Below are 17,014 nucleotides of genomic sequence, written 5' to 3'. Positions count from 1 at the left end.
TGTTTTCTGATCCCGGTTGGTTTGAACGCACTGAGGTCGGAAGTCGGAGAATTCTGAGTTCCCAGTTGTTTTGAAGGCGGCATAAATCCACGGCCCTGAGTGATGATAGATTCCTATTATGGGACTGGTGTGTGCGTGGTGAATGAGGACATCATTGCGTGATTTCATTCTGAATCGCAACACTCCAATCTGTGATGATTTAGTCACAGGAACAAACGTTTTCTACATCTGCATTGCTTTCTGTTTGAGGCTTTAGGCTGGTTTCTGTATAGCACTTTGTGACATCAGCTGATGTAAAAAGGGCTTTATAAATACATTTGATTGAGAATACAAACAAAAACTGAATCGACTTGCTCAGGTTCTCCATTTCTCTTTCAATCATAGATCTGAACAGCACACCACCTTTGCAATGACAACCGGACATTCTATGCCATTGATAAAATGTAATTGGAGCATATACTCCCCCCGGTGGTCAAATTGAAGAAGACATTGTCAGCAGAAAAGATTAGCCTACATTTCTGAGATTGTTGGTCGGTTTCCCGGATACAGATTAAGGCCACGTTTGGATTTACAAGCATGCTCAATGGCTTAATCTGTGTTCGGGAAACCAGCCTGACGTGTACCATTGCTGCTACGGGGAAATATAATGGTCAGTTTCACAGAGAAAATGTCAAAAACACACTTAGGAAATACAATGTTGTCCTCAGTATAATGTACATTTTATTATAATATTTGTTCTGGCATAATTGTAGTAGGACAGTAACCATTGACATTTAATATGAAACATTATCAAAGATATCCTTTCAAATGATCATAATGTGCACATGTCTTTATACAGTAGATCACGTTAACCTTTGAACTTGTTGAAAAAGCGCCAGTCATTGAAGAGACGTGGTATATCACCTCACCCATCAATGCCCGTCATTTCAACATGGACTACACCATAACACATGTCATTCTCATAATACAGTCTCTCTCCAATAAGGTTCCAACATGTCGTAGGTGGACAAATACAGTGTACAGAGAGAAAACCTTATTGGACATTACACAGCAAAACCCTGACGCAACATATAGCTGTCGGACAGTCACCACCTGCATCCCAAATGGCACCCTATTCCCGATATAGTGCGCTACTTTTGACCGGGACCCATAGTAGTGCAATATGTAAGTAGTGCACTATGAAGGGAATAGGGCTCTGGTCAAAAGTAGTTCACTATGTAGGGAATAGGGCTCTGGTCAAATGTAGGGCACTATGTAGGGAATAGGGCTCTGGTCAAATGTAGGGCACTATGAAGGGAATAGGGCTCTGGTCAAATATAGGGCACTGTGTAGGGATTAGGGCTCTGGTTAAATGTTGTGTACTATATAGGGAGTCATTTGGGACACAAGCCAGGAACACACAATGACAGGACACATAAAGGCTCTTTGGACAAGCATAGGGCACTTTGTGACGAAGACACAACAGACATACTGTAGTGGACGAGTGACTCAGTAACCTGGCGACAGTCTGTTGTTAAAGAATGCATGAGAAGGCTGGACGACTGACAGGACGGCATGTGCAAACAGACAGTGTGAGTGTGTCTGCCTGTCTGTGTCAGTGCATACATTCCTCTGTCTTCTAGGACTTTCATTCATCCCAGAATAAACATCTCTGTATATTCACCATGCGGTCTTTGACGCCCCGCGCCAGGTATCTAGCTGGGTGGTGGCCGTGGCGATGCTCCCCGGGTCTCTCCAACCGCCGAAGGTCTTCTCCAGGAACACAGCGGTGGCCAGGGAGAGACGGTCCTGCTGCTTCCCCACTACCAGCTGCAGTCCCAAGGGTAAACCCTCCGCGCTCAGCCCCAATGGACACTGGGTCACCGGAAGGCCCAGGATGTTAAAGATTCCTGTGAGGGATGAGAGAAGGGTACCGTGTCAGAGCTGATATAAATGTGGACACCAAAAAAAAGTTTACGAATTTTACTTCAGGCAACGGCTGTCATATTTTCCTGACCAGGTAAAGATCATACGAGGCTCTGCAAACTACCTACCTTCCACCACTGACACCAAGCTAGCTAAAGCACCACTGACCAGTGTAGGAGAAGTTGAAGGGGGTGAAGAGGGGGTGGTGGTGTTTGGGGGCGAGGTGCGGGTGAGAGGGGTAGAGCAGCACCCCGTCTGTCCCCAACAGTTCCTCCAGGTCCTTCTGGAGAGACTCCTTCTGCTGCAGGATGAACTGGGTGGGCTGGGACCTCTGGAACATCTCTACCAGGACCAGACCTGAGAGAGGAGGTAGAGAGAGAGAGGAGAGAGAGAGAGAGAGAGTAGAGAGAGAGGAGAGAGAGAGGTAGAGAGAGAGAGAGAGGTAGAGAGAGAGAGGTAGAGAGAGAGAGGTAGAGAGAGAGAGAGAGGTAGAGAGAGAGAGAGAGAGAGAGAGAGAGAGAGGGAGAGAGAGAGAGGTAGAGAGAGAGAGAGAGAGAGAGAGAGAGGTAGAGAGAGGTAGAGAGAGAGAGAGGTAGAGAGAGAGGTAGAGAGAGAGAGAGAGAGAGAGAGAGAGAGAGAGAGAGAGAGAGAGAGAGAGAGAGAGAGAGTAGAGAGAGAGAGAGGTAGAGAGAGAGAGAGAGGAGAGTAGAGAGAGAGAGGAGGTAGAGAGAGATTGGTAGAGAGAGAGATTGGTAGAGAGAGAGAGGTAGAGAGAGAGAGGTAGAGAGAGAGAGGTAGAGAGAGAGAGGTAGAGAGAGAGAGAGGTAGAGAGAGAGGTAGAGAGAGAGGTAGAGAGAGAGGTAGAGAGAGAGAGGTAGAGAGAGAGAGAGAGAGAGAGAGGTAGAGAGAGAGAGGTAGAGAGAGAGGTAGAGAGAGAGGTAGAGAGAGAGAGAGAGAGAGAGAGAGAGAGAGAGAGGTAGAGAGAGAGAGAGAGAGAGAGAGAGAGAGGTAGAGAGTGAGAGAGAGGTAGAGAGAGGTAGAGAGAGAGCGAGGTAGAGAGAGGGAAGTGACAGTAATTTGTATGTACCAACACACTCCCAGTCTGATGTGGGTTGGGACCAGTGAAACATCTCTACCAGGACCAGAACTGAGGGGAGTTCTGGTTATTTCATTTACAACAATGTGTCCCACTTTCAAGAGCACTGAGTCAAATGAAAGACAATATAACAGTATCCCCAGTTACAGACAACATGACATAGTTGACAAGGGAGAGAGAGAAAAGGAGGGAGGAACAGAGAAGTAGGGGAGGCCTGCTACATGTCCTTAAACCATCACACACCATCACATAACCAACACATAACCATCACACACCTATAGCAGCCACGGTGTGCTTGGAGAGTCCCACAGTCCACTTAGCCATCTCCCATAAAGGCCACACCTTCTTCCCATGGTCAGACATCAGCTCTGCAAACGATGTGGGCTGCTGTTGGACGAACAGGCATATAGACCATTAAGGCAATACTTTACATTCAAAATGCACTCAGAGACAAGCAAAAACTCACACAAATAGATACCCACCTTTCCATCCTTCCCCGGGGCTCCCATCATCGCACTCCAGATCTGGAAGGAGTATTTGAGCTGAGGAATCTTCAGCTGCTGAACTTTGACCCCCAGGTCTGCCTCCAGACGCTCTACCACCTGGGGAAGACATGGTGACACTGAATTCTTTAATGTTCTCTCCCCTCTCTCTATTTCCATCTTCTAATCTTCCTCTGTCTCTCCTGATTCAACCATTTCCCTCATCTCTTATCTCCTCTCTCTACCTCCTTTGCTCTATCTCCCCCTTTCTTTCTCCAACTCACCCTCCTCTCTCTCTCTCTTACCCTCCTTTGAGCCAGGACTAGCTGCTGGTCTATAGGAGACACCAGAGAAACTGTCCTGTCTCCCTCCCCTCCTCCCCCTCTCTCTCTTACCCTCCTCTGAGCCAGGACTAGCTGCTGGTCTATAGGAGACACCAGAGGAACTCCTCCTCCCCTCTCTCTTACCCTCCTCTGAGCCAGGACTAGCTGTGGTCTCCTGTCCTCCCCCTCCTCCCCTCTCTCTTACTCCTCTGACCCTCCTCTGAGCCAGGACTAGCAGGACTAGCTGCTGGTCGAGGAGACACCAGAGGAACTCTCCTGTCTCCCTCCCCTCCCCTCCTCCCCCTCTCTCTCTTACCCTCCTCTGAGCCAGGACTAGCTGCTGGTCTATAGGAGACACCAGAGAAACTCTCCTGTCTCCCTCCCCTCCTCCCCCTCTCTCTCTTACCCTCCTCTGAGCCAGGACTAGCTGCTGGTCTATAGGAGACACCAGAGAAACTGTCCTGTCTCCCTCCCCCCCCCCCCCTCCCTCCTCTCTCTTACCCTCCTCTGAGCCAGGACTAGCTGCTGGTCTATAGGAGACACCAGAGGAACTCTCCTGTCTCCCTCCCCTCCTCCCCCCCTCTCTTACCCTCCTCTGAGCCAGGACTAGCTGCTGGTCTATAAGAGACACCAGAGAAACTGTCCTGTCTTCCTCCCCTCCTCCCCCTCTCTCTCTTACAGCCAGGACTACACTCAGAGACACCAGAGAACTGTCCTGTCTTCCTCCCCTCCTCCCCCTCTTACCCTCCTCTGAGCCAGGACTAGCTCCTGGTCGACAGGAGACACCAGAGAAACTCTCCTGTCTCCCTCCCCTCCTCCCCTCCTCTCTCTCTTACTCCTCTGAGCTGCTCTGGTCCACCAGAGAAACTGTCCTGTCTCCCCCAGGACTAGCTGCTGGTCGACAGGAGACACCTGTCCTGTCTCCCTCCCCTCCTCCCCCTCTCTCTTTAGAAGAACCGTCCTGTCTCCCTCCCCTCCTCCCCCTCTCTCTCTTACCCTCCTCTGAGCCAGGACTAGCTGCTGGTCGACAGGAGACACCAGAGGAAGTGTCCTGTCTCCCTCCCTTCCTCTCTCTCTTACCCTCCTCTGAGCCAGGACTCTGCTGGTCTATAGGAGACACCAGAGAAACTGTCCTGTCTCCCTCCCCCTCCTCCTCTCTCTTACCCTCCTCTGAGCCAGGACTAGCTGCTGGTCAAGGAGACACCAGAGGAACTGTCCTGTCTGTCCCCTCCTCCCCCTCTCTCTCTTACCCTCCTCTGAGCCAGGACTAGCTGCTGGTCCTCACCAGAACTCTGAGGAGACACCAGAGGGCCAGGACTAGCTGGGTCTAGGAGACACCCTCCTTGAGCCTGTACACAGAGCCAAACTGCTGCTGGTCGAGGAGACACCAGAGGAACTGTCCTGCCCCTCCCCTTCTCCCCCTCTCTCTCTTACCCTCCTCTGAGCCAGGACTATCTGCTGGTCTATAGGAGACACCAGAGAAACCCTGTCTCCCTCCCCTCCTCTCTCTCTCTTACGTTAGATAGCTACACCTACAGAGTTCATCTGTGAGCCAGGACTAGTTGCTGGTCTATAGGAGACCCAGAGGAACTGTTAGAGCCAGGACTATCTGCTGGTCTACACCAGAGAAACTATAGCCAGGACTAGCTGCTGGTCTATAGGAGACACCAGAGGAACTGTCCTGTCTCCCTCCCCTCCCCTCCCTCCCTCCTCCCCCTCGCTCTCTTACCCTCCTCTGAGCCAGGACTAGACAGGAGACACCAGAGGAACTGTCCTGTCCCCACCCCTTAGAGCCAGGACTAGCTGCTGGTCGACACCTATAGCCCCCATCGTCCGAGGAGAACCTGACCCACAGAGACAACCTTATTATACTATCTGTGCATGTTGTTGTTGCCCCTCTGTACCTGTCAGCGTTGGCTCCTCCCATAACTCTGAGCATGGGCAGCAGGTCCTGGGCGTAGCGACACATTGGGCCTGTACACAGAAAACCAGGCTGCTGCCCCGAGGCCGGGGGGAACTGACCCACGTTAGATACTACACCTACAGAGAGAGAGAAAAAGAGAGGAGAACTGACCCACGTTAGATACCACACCTATACTGTAGAGAGAGGAGAACTGACCCACGTTAGATACTACACCTACAGAGAGAGAGAAAAAGAGAGGAGAACTGACCCACGTTAGATACTACACCTATACTGTAGAGAGAGGAGAACTGACCCACGTTAGATACTACACCTATACTGTAGAGAGAGGAGAACTGACCCACGTTAGATACTACACCTATACTGTAGAGAGAGGAGAACTGACCCACGTTAGATACTACACCTATACTGTAGAGAGAGGAGAACTGACCCACGTTAGATACTACACCTATACTGTAGAGAGAGGAGAACTGACCCACGTTAGATACTACACCTACAGAGAGAGAGGAGAACTGACCCACGTTAGATACTACACCTATACTGTAGAGAGGAGAACTGACCCACGTTAGATACTACACCTATACTGTAGAGAGAGGAGAACTGACCCACGTTAGATACTACACCTATACTGTAGAGAGAGGAGAACTGACCCACGTTAGATACTACACCTATACTGTAGAGAGAGGAGAAACCCACGTTAGATACTACACCTATACTGTAGAGAGAGGAGAACTGACCCACGTTAGATACTACACCTATACTGTAGAGAGAGGAGAACTGACCCACGTTAGATACCACACCTATACTGTAGAGAACTGACCCACGTTAGATACTACACCTATACTGTAGAGAGAGGAGAACTGACCCACGTTAGATACTACACCTATACTGTAGAGAGAGGAGAACTGACCCACGTTAGATACTACACCTATACTGTAGAGAGAGGAGAACTGACCCACGTTAGATACTACACCTATACTGTAGTGAGAGGAGAACTGACCCACGTTAGATACTACACCTATACTGTAGAGAGAGGAGAACTGACCCACGTTAGATACTACACCTATACTGTAGAGAGAGGAGAACTGACCCACGTTAGATACTACACCTATACTGTAGAGAGAGAGAACTGACCCACGTTAGATACTACACCTATACTGTAGAGAGAGGAGAACTGACCCACGTTAGATACTACACCTATACTGTAGAGAGAGGAGAACTGACCCACGTTAGATACTACACCTATACTGTAGAGAGAGGAGAACTGACCCACGTTAGATACTACACCTATACTGTAGAGAGAGGAGAACTGACCCACGTTAGATACTACACCTATACTGTAGAGAGAGGAGAACTGACCCACGTTAGATACTACACCTATACTGTAGAGAGAGGAGAACTGACCCACGTTAGATACTACACCTATACTGTAGAGAGAGGAGAACTGACCCACGTTAGATACTACACCTATACTGTAGAGAGAGGAGAACTGACCCACGTTAGATACTACACCTATACTGTAGAGAGAGGAGAACTGACCCATGTTAGATACTACACCTACACTGTAGAGAGAGGAGAACTGACCCACGTTAGATACTACACCTATACTGTAGAGAGAGGAGAACTGACCCACGTGAGATACTACACCTGTCTAGAGGGAGAATAATGGACAATATCAGTAGAACACCCAGAAACACACACACACACCTGCAAGCTAACAAAACCACACAAACACACACAAAGGACGTGTGTTCATGTATGTTGATGATTCAACCATATATACATCAGCAGCCACAGCTAATGAAGTCACTGAAACCCTTAACAAAGAGTTGCAGTCTGTTTAGGAATGGGTGGCCAGTAAGAAACTGGTCCTGAACATCTTAAACTAAGAGCCTTGTATTTAGTACCAATCACTCCCTAAGTTCTAGACCTGGTAACGAATGGTGTGGCTGTTGAACAAGTTGAGGAGACTCAATTACTTGGTGTTCCCTTAGATTGGAAACGGTCATGGTCAAAACATATAGATTCAATGGTTGTAAAGATGGGGAGAGGTCTGTCTGTAATAAAGAGATGTTCTGCTTTTTGACTCCACAAAGAAGGTCCTGTAGCCTCTAGTTGTCTTATCTTCATTATTGTCCAATCATGTGGTCAAGTGTTGCAAAGGAAGACCTAGTTAAGCTGTAGCTCATTGTAATCAGAGGGCTGATATAAATACTATGCTGCCAGACTCTTTGGCTCAGAGTTGAGAAGAGACTGACTGCATCAATTCTTCTTTTGATAAGAAACATTGTGTTGAAAATCCCAAATTGTTTACATAGTCAACTTACAGTGCATTCGGAAAGTATTCAGACCCCTTAACCTTTTCTACATTTTGTCACGTTATAGCCTTATTCTAAACCAGATTAAATAGTTGGTTTCCCCTCAACAATCTCCACACAATACCCATAATGACAAAGCAACATTTAAAAAAAAAAGTTTGCTAATGTATAAAAAAAAATACAAAAATGAAAATATCTGAATTACATAAGTATTCAGACCCTTTACTCAATACTTTGAGGCACCTTTGGCAGTAATTACAGCCTTGCGTGTTCTTGGGTATGACGCTATAAGCTTGGCACACCTGTATTTGGGGAGTTTCTCCCATTCTTCTCTGCAGATCCTCTCAAGCTCTTTCAGGTTGGATGGGGAGCATCACTGCACAGCTATTTTCAGGTCTCTCCAGAGATGTTCGATAGGGTTCAAGTCCGGGCTCTTGCTGGGCCACTCAAGGACATTCAGAGACTTGTCACGTAGCCTCTCTTGCGTTGTCTTGGCTGTGTGCTTAGGGTTGTTGCCCTGTTGGAAGGTGAACCTTCGCCCCAGTCTTAGGTCCTGAGCAGGTTTTGATCTCTCTGCACTTTGCTCTGTTCATCTTTCCCTCAATCCTGACTAGTCTCCCAGTCCCTGCCGCTGAAAAACATCCCCACAGCATTATGCTGTCATCTCCATGCTTCACTGTAGGGACGGTGCCAGATTCCTCCATATATGACTCTTGGCATTCAGGCCAAACGGTTCAATCTAGGCCACAGCACCTCAGCCACGCTCAAGGTCCTAAACGATATCATAACCGCCATCGATAAGAGACATTACTGTGCAGCCATATTCATCGACCTGGCCAAGACTCTGTCAATCACCACATTCTTATTGGCAGACTGGACAGCCTTGGTTTCTCAAATGATTGCCTCGCCTGGTTCACCAACTACTTCTCTGACAGAGTTCAGTGTGTCAAATCGGAGGGCGTGTTGTCTGGACCTCTGGCAGTCTCTACACAGGGTTCAATTCTCGGGCCGACTCTCTTCTCTGTATACATCAATGATGTCGCTCTTTCTGCTGGTGATTCTCTGATCCACCTCCACACAGACGACACCATTCTGTATACTTCTGGCCCTTCCTTGGACACTGTATTAACTAACCTCCAGACGAGCTTCAATGCCATACAACTCTCCTTCCATGACCTCCAACTGCTCTTAAACGCAAGTAAAACTAAATGCATGCTATTCAACCGATCACTGTCCGCACCTGCCTGTCCGTCCAGCATCACTACTCTGGACGGTTCTGACTTAGAATACGTGGACAACGACAAATACCTAGTTGTTTGGTTAGACTGTAAAGTCTCCTTCCAGACTCACATTAAGCATCTCCAATCCAGAATTGGCTTCCTATAACGCAACAAAGCATCCTTCACTCATGCTGCCAAACATACCCTTGTAAAACTGACCATCCTACCGATCCTCGACTTCGGAGATGTCATCTATAAAATAGCCTCTAACACTCTACTCAACAAATTGGATGCAGTCTATCACAGTGCCATCCGTTTTGTCACCAAAGCCCCATATACTACCCACCACTGCGACCTGTACGCTCTCGTTGGTTGGCCCTCGCTTCATACTCGCGCCAAACCCACTGGCTACAGGTTATCTACAAGTCTCTGCTAGTTAAAGCCAGCCTTATCTCAGCTCACTGGTCACCATAGGAGCACCCACTCGTAGCACGCGCTCCAGCAGGTATATCTCACTGGTCACCATAGGAGCACCCACTCGTAGCACGCGCTCCAGCAGGTATATCTCACTGGTCACCATAGGAGCACCCACTCGTAGCACGCGCTCCTGCAGGTATATCTCACTGGTCACCATAGGAGCACCCACTCGTAGCACGCGCTCCAGCAGGTAAATCTCACTGGTCACCATAGCAGCACCCACTCGTAGCACGCGCTCCAGCAGGTATATCTCACTGGTCACCATAGCAGCACCCACTCGTAGCACGCGCTCCTGCAGGTATATCTCACTGGTCACCATAGGAGCACCCACTCGTAGCACGCGCTCCTGCAGGTATATCTCACTGGTCACCATAGGAGCACCCACTCGTAGCACGCGCTCCTGCAGGTATATCTCACTGGTCACCATAGCAGCACCCACTCGTAGCACGCGCTCCAGCAGGTAAATCTCACTGGTCACCATAGGAGCACCCACTCGTAGCACGCGCTCCAGCAGGTATATCTCACTGGTCACCATAGGAGCACCCACTCGTAGCACGCGCTCCAGCAGGTATATCTCACTGGTCACCATAGGAGCACCCACTCGTAGCACGCGCTCCAGCAGGTATATCTCACTGGTCACCATAGCAGCACCCACTCGTAGCACGCGCTCCAGCAGGTATATCTCACTGGTCACCCCCAAAGCCAATTCCTCCTTTGGTCGACTTTCCTTCCAGTTCTCTGCTGCCAATGACTGGAACGAACTGTAAAAATCACTGAAGCTGGAGACTCATATCTCCCTCACTAGCTTTAAGCACCAGCTGTCAGAGCAGCTCACAGATCACTGCACCTGTACATAGCCCATCTGTAAACAGCCCATTTATCTACCTACCTCATCCCCATACTTTATTTATTTATTTATCTTGCTCCTTTGCACCCCAGTATCTCTACTTGCACATTCATCTTCTGCACATTCTACCATTCCAGTGTTTAATTGCTATATTGCAATTATTTCACCACCATGGCCTATTTACTGCCTTAACTCCCTTATCTTACCTCACTTGCACTCACTGTATATAGACTTCTTGTTTTCTTTTTTCTACTGTATTATTGACCGTATGTTTTGTTTATTCAGTGTGTAACTCTGTGTTGTTGTATGTGTCGAATTGCTACGCTTTATCTTGGCCAGGGAGCAGTTGCAAATGAGAACTTGTCTCTACAACGCAGGGATAGATACAAACCTACATGCACACAACACTCACACACAGGACGTGTCTCTCTACAACGCAGGGATAGATACAAACCTACATGCACACAACACTCACACACAGGACGTGTCTCTCTACAACGCAGGGATAGATACAAACCTCCATGCACACAACACTCACACACAGGACGTGTCTCTCTACAACGCAGGGATAGATACAAACCTCCATGCACACAACACTCACACACAGGACGTGTCTCTCTACAACGCAGGGATAGATACAAACCTCCATGCACACAACACTCACACACAGGACGTGTCTCTCTACAACGCAGGGATAGATACAAACCTCCATGCACACAACACTCACACACAGGACGTGTCTCTCTACAACGCGGGGATAGATACAAAATTACATGCACACAACACTCACACACAGGACGTGTCTCTCTACAACGCAGGGATAGATACAAACCTACATGCACACAACACTCACACACAGGACGTGTCTCTCTACAACGCGGGGATAGATACAAACCTACATGCACACAACACTCACACACAGGACGTGTCTCTCTACAACGCGGGGATAGATACAAACCTACATGCACACAACACTCACACACAGGACGTGTCTCTCTACAACGCGGGGATAGATACAAACCTACATGCACACAACACTCACACACAGGACGTGTCTCTACAACGCAGGGATAGATACAAACCTCCATGCACACAACACTCACACACAGGACGTGTCTCTCTACAACGCAGGGATAGATACAAACCTCCATGCACACAACACTCACACACAGGACGTGTCTCTCTACAACGCGGGGATAGATACAAACCTCCATGCACACAACACTCACACACAGGACGTGTCTCTCTACAACGCGGGGATAGATACAAACCTCCATGCACACAACACTCACACACAGGACGTGTCTCCGCAGGGATAGATACAAACCTCCATGCACACAACACTCACACACAGGACGTGTCTCTCTACAACGCGGGGATAGATACAAACCTCCATGCACACAACACTCACACACAGGACGTGTCTCTCTACAACGCGGGGATAGATACAAACCTACATGCACACAACACTCACACACAGGTGTCAGACTGGACGCCCTCACCTGATGTTGGCTTGTGGCCGAAGATGCCGTTGAAGAATGCTGGGATGCGAATACTGCCCCCAACATCTGAGCCAACCCCTATCACGGAACCACCGCCGCCCAAAATACTGCCCTCCCCTCCTGAGAGAGACAGACAGAGAGATAAAGGTCATACTAGATGGTAGTAACAATATATTGAAGGTTGACAGTAAAGGTAACATTCTATTATCTGCTCCATTCCACCGTATTCCAAACATTCTATTATCTGCTCCATTCCACCGTATTCCAAACATTCTATTATCTGCTCCATTCCACCGTATTCCAAACATTCTATTATCTGCTCCATTCCACCGTATTCCAAACATTCTATTATCTGCTCCATTCCACCGTATTCCAAACATTCTATTATCTGCTCCATTCCACCGTATTCCAAACATTCTATTATCTGCTCCATTCCACCGTATTCCAAACATTCTGTTGCCATTCCATTCCATTGGATTCCATCCATTCCATTGGAGAATGACAGCGGTGTAACTAACCGGAGCTTCCCCCTGGTATCCTCTCCAGGTCGTATGGGTTGTTGGTGATTCCATACAGGTGGTTATGGGACTCAAGCCACATGCAGAGCTCACTACAGTTAGTCACCCCCAGAGGAATGGCCCCTGCCCTCTTCAGCAGAGCCACCGGGGGAGCATCCGTGGCCGAAATCACCCCCCGCCGTGACACCAGCCCTGTGGAGTTAGGCATGCCTGGGGAGGGAGGGAGGGGGGAGAGAGAGAGAGAGAGAGAGAGGGATGGTAAATGGGGACAGTGAACAAGGCATTGGAACATACAAGGCTTCTATTTCAACTGTAGTAGTTCAGTAGGTTTCCAATTTCAGCAGGTTTAGACCTTGAGAGTGAGGGAATGGCACAGAGACAGATAGACTGTAGCAACAAACGTTGCATCAAGGACAACCAGTGGGGAAAGAACACTGATTGCAGCACAGGCACAACTACAGGTCAGGGTATTGGCCATGTTGATCATATTATCCTCACTAGAAGTAGCATTAGTAGCTGCCCTGGACGCAAGACTCCATACTTTAGCACCAAACGTTGAATCAAATATTGAAATACAACAGACAGCAGTACTGCTGCAGGTCAGGGCAGTGACCCTGTTAACCAGAGTACCAGAGTACATAGAAATAAAGTGACTCTATTCTAACCATCATTAGAAGGAGTAGCATTAGCAGCCTACCCTGGAGGGAGAAGGCCTCTTTGACAGTGAAAGGGACACCCAGTAGAGGAAGCCTGTCCTCCAGAACATCCTCTCCTCCTGTCTCCTCCTCGATCAGCTTATCCACCTGGGCTGCCTCCTGCAGGGCCAATGAAAACCTGAGAGAGATGGGTGGAGGGATGGAGGGAGAGAGAGAGAGAGAGAGAGGGGTGGTATGAGGGAAGGACAGAGAGAGGGGTGGTAGGAGGGAAGGACAGAGAGAGAGGGGTGGTAGGAGGGAAGGACAGAGAGAGAGAGGGGTGGTAGGAGGGAAGGACAGAGAGAGAGAGGGGGTGGTAGGAGAGACGGACAGAGAGAGAGGGGGTGGTAGGAGGGACACAGAGAGAGAGGGGGTGGTAGGAGGGACGGACAGAGAGAGAGAGGGGGTGGTAGGAGGGACGGAGCGAGAGAGAGGGGTGGTAGGAGGGACGGACAGAGCGAGAGAGAGAGGGGGTGGTAGGAGGGAAGGACAGAGCGAGAGAGAGGGGTGGTAGGAGGGACGGACAGAGCGAGAGAGGGGGTGGTAGGAGGGACGGACAGACCTTTGAGAGAGAGGGGTGGTAGGAGGGACGGACAGAGCGAGAGAGGGGGTGGTAGGAGGGACGGACAGAGCCAGAGAGGGGGTGGTAGGAGGGACGGACAGAGCGAGAGAGAGGGGGTGGTAGGAGGGACGGACAGAGCGAGAGAGAGAGAGGGGTGGTAGGAGGGAAGGACAAAGAGAGAATTGGGGTGGTAGGAGGGAAGGACAGAGAGAGAGGGGGTGGTAGGAGGGAAGGACAGAGAGAGAGAGGGGTGGTAGGAGAGAAGAACAGAGAGAGAGAGGTGTGGTAGGAGGGACGGACAGAGAGAGAGAGGGGTGGTAGGAGGGACGGACAGAGAGAGAGAGGGGTGGTAGGAGGGACGGACAGAGCGAGAGAGAGAGAGGGGTGGTAGGAGGACGGACAGAGCGAGAGAGAGAGGGGGTGGTAGGAGGGACGGACAGAGAGAGAGAGAGGGGTGGTAGGAGGGACGGACAGAGAGAGAGAGGGGGGTGGTAGGAGGGAAGGACAGAGAGAGAGAGAGGGGGTGGTAGGAGGGAAGGACAGAGAGAGAGAGGGGGTGGTAGGAGGGAAGGACAGAGAGAGAGGGGTGGTAGGAGGGAAGGACAGAGAGAGAGGGGGTGGTAGGAGGGAAGGACAGAGAGAGAGAGAGGGGTGGTAGGAGGGACGGACAGAGAGAGAGAGGGGTGGTAGGAGGGAAGGACAGAGAGAGAGAGGGGTGGTAGGAGGGAAGGACAGAGAGAGAGGGGGTAGTAGGAGGGAAGGACAGAGAGAGAGAGGGGTGGTAAGAGGGACGGACAGAGAATAGGGGTGGTAGGAGGGAAGGACAGAGAAGAGGTGGTAGGAGGGACGGACAGAGAATAGGAGGTAAGAGATAAAGGTAGGATGGGAGTGTGGCTTGACTTGAAATGCACAGTGAAAGTAGGTGTCCTCTCTCGATCTCACACACACACACACTCTCTCTCTTACCTGTCCTTGACCATGGCATTGATGAAAGGGTTAATCTCTTGGATGCGGTCTATGTAGGTCTGTACCACCTCCACACTGGTTACCTGAGCCAACAGGGGCAATTATATCAATTACAGTCTGATTCATCAAGATATGCTATGCCCCAAATGCCACCCTATTCCCTGTTAGTGCACTACCTTTGACCAGAAGTAGTGCATTACATAGGGAATAGGGTGCCATTTGGGATACAAACATGATCAATCCAAAAAAGAAACGAGAAGCAAAACCATGAATATTTAGGATGAATATGTCTATTCTTGTACGCTGTAAACACTGTAAAAAGCTATTCTGAGAGTACAATTGGCAGGATGTATAGTGACATTTTCCAGATGTTCAAAGCACTGTAACGTTACATAGCAGAGAGAGAACGGGAGTCGGTGAAAGAGTTCCTATTGTCTCTGTCTCTATCCCAAAATAGCACACTATTCCTTTATAGTGCACTATTTCAACCAGAACCCTATGGGCCTTGGTCAAAAGTAGTGCACAATATAGGTCACCAGTTGCCATTTGGGATGGAGCCTCCTCTGACTACAGTGACCTTTGTGCAGGTTAAGTCAAGTCCCCTCCGGTGGCCCCCTGCCACTATTGTTTACGTTCTAGAAGTAAATCCCTCTCAACAGGGAGCCCGGCTCAGCCACACAAATCTGTGTCCCAACTGGTACCTTATTATGTAGTGTACTGCTTTTGAACGGAGCCCTGTGTGGAATAGAGAATCAAACTACAGTATATATTCTGGGATGTGACAGGATGTGTTTGAAAACACAACCAACTTGAATGTATTTTATATGAAATGCTAATTCAATAGGCTACTTTATTCAAGTAGGCCCAGAGTAATACAAGTACTATTAGGTACGAAGTACAGTTACCTACTGTCAGTAAACCACTGTCGTGAGTTATTACTAGCCTACATATCCCAGCATTCGTCAGTGCCACCGAGTCACCTTGCAGCATCTTTCTCTTCCCTAAACATTCCGAGCTACGATGCATCATAAGACAAGCAACTGGCCGTTCTTAATTTATCCCGGACATTTCTATGTGACTACACGTTATGTCACGATCTACCGGGTGGTATTTAACTACCTAACAACACTTTAATAAAGTTCACCTGCCTCTCTCCGTCGAATCATACGGGCGAGCCGCATCGCGGGGACCCTCAACAGTGGGTTGGTGATTGGTGGGAGCCTCCTCACCGAACTGTCGGCTCCCCGCCGCTGAGCGAGCAGCTGGAAGACGGCAAACAGCATCCCGACCGCTACCCGCAGTATCGAGGCCAGGAACCGTTCGAACCGTGTCAGCGCCATTACTACCGATAGCGGAAGACGAGCTATTTCGACATGAGATTTCGGGTGCCAGAAATTGCCGTACGACTAAAAAAAATCCACTGCTCAGTCTCTATCCACTCTCCCAGAATGCAACGGGGGTGCTGTAATGAAATGAACCTCTGCCTCTGCTCGCTGCAGGTGTTATGTCAGACTCAAGTTTCTTGCATGAAAGTTAGCCGGAATTTCCGTAGGGGACCCCATACAATCAGATATGTTATATCACCGCTACGGAAGAAAGACTGCAGTCAGAGTGCAGTATAACTACAGTATACATAAAACACTTTTTTTACTGCAGTAATTTTGCAGTGTAACTGCAAGTAGAGTGCAGTATAACTGCAGTACAATGCAGTTATCAACTGCAGTACAACGCAGCAATTACTGCGTCCAAAATACCACAGTCGACTGCAGTTACTGCACTTCTCAAAACTGCAATTTTTTGTTGTTGTCAGGGTACAATCACAATGAAAACGGTCTCATCTGATGAAACTACACAGTGAAACAATTACATTGCATTGTTATACAGTTTATTGTAGCAGCAAGCGCTGTCTTTGCAGAGTTGTTGTTCCGTTTACTACCACTAGACGGCAGCAAACATCCCATTTCCAACGCTTCAGCTTCCTCCATTCAGACCCGTAGAGACAGTACACACGCAGACACGCACTATTTAGGAATTTGGACTGGTTTTTAACCTTTAATTTGAAGGCCTACTTGTCAAACATGCAATAGGAAGGAATAGTCTGCTCACAATACAGTTATTCATTTGTGGAAATGTCTAAAGTAAAAAAAAAATACATTACATTATGCTTTGGTCTTAATCTTTA

At 48.9% G+C, this 17,014-nt stretch overlaps 1 protein-coding gene across 1 annotated transcript; it reads right to left on the bottom strand.

The window, feature by feature from the left end:
* Positions 1 to 692: 692 nt before the first annotated feature.
* Positions 693 to 16,434, bottom strand: LOC135530182 (fatty-acid amide hydrolase 2-A-like). Its single transcript, XM_064958554.1, has 12 exons — positions 15,981 to 16,434; positions 14,833 to 14,915; positions 13,307 to 13,443; positions 12,610 to 12,819; positions 12,092 to 12,211; positions 5,711 to 5,846; positions 4,569 to 4,602; positions 3,879 to 3,956; positions 3,484 to 3,603; positions 3,277 to 3,388; positions 2,074 to 2,262; positions 693 to 1,889 (listed from the first exon to the last, which is right to left on the bottom strand). The coding sequence occupies exons 1-12, from the start codon at positions 16,170 to 16,172 to the stop codon at positions 1,660 to 1,662; spliced, it is 1,641 nt and encodes a 546-aa protein (XP_064814626.1). The 5' UTR covers positions 16,173 to 16,434; the 3' UTR covers positions 693 to 1,659.
* Between the last annotated feature and the right edge of the window lie 580 nt (positions 16,435 to 17,014).

This window comes from Oncorhynchus masou, unplaced genomic scaffold (assembly GCF_036934945.1).
Source record: "Oncorhynchus masou masou isolate Uvic2021 unplaced genomic scaffold, UVic_Omas_1.1 unplaced_scaffold_1282, whole genome shotgun sequence".
Lineage (NCBI taxonomy): Eukaryota > Metazoa > Chordata > Actinopteri > Salmoniformes > Salmonidae > Oncorhynchus > Oncorhynchus masou.
Note: the sequence above shows the minus strand (reverse complement) of the source record. Positions and strands in the feature narration are given on the sequence as shown.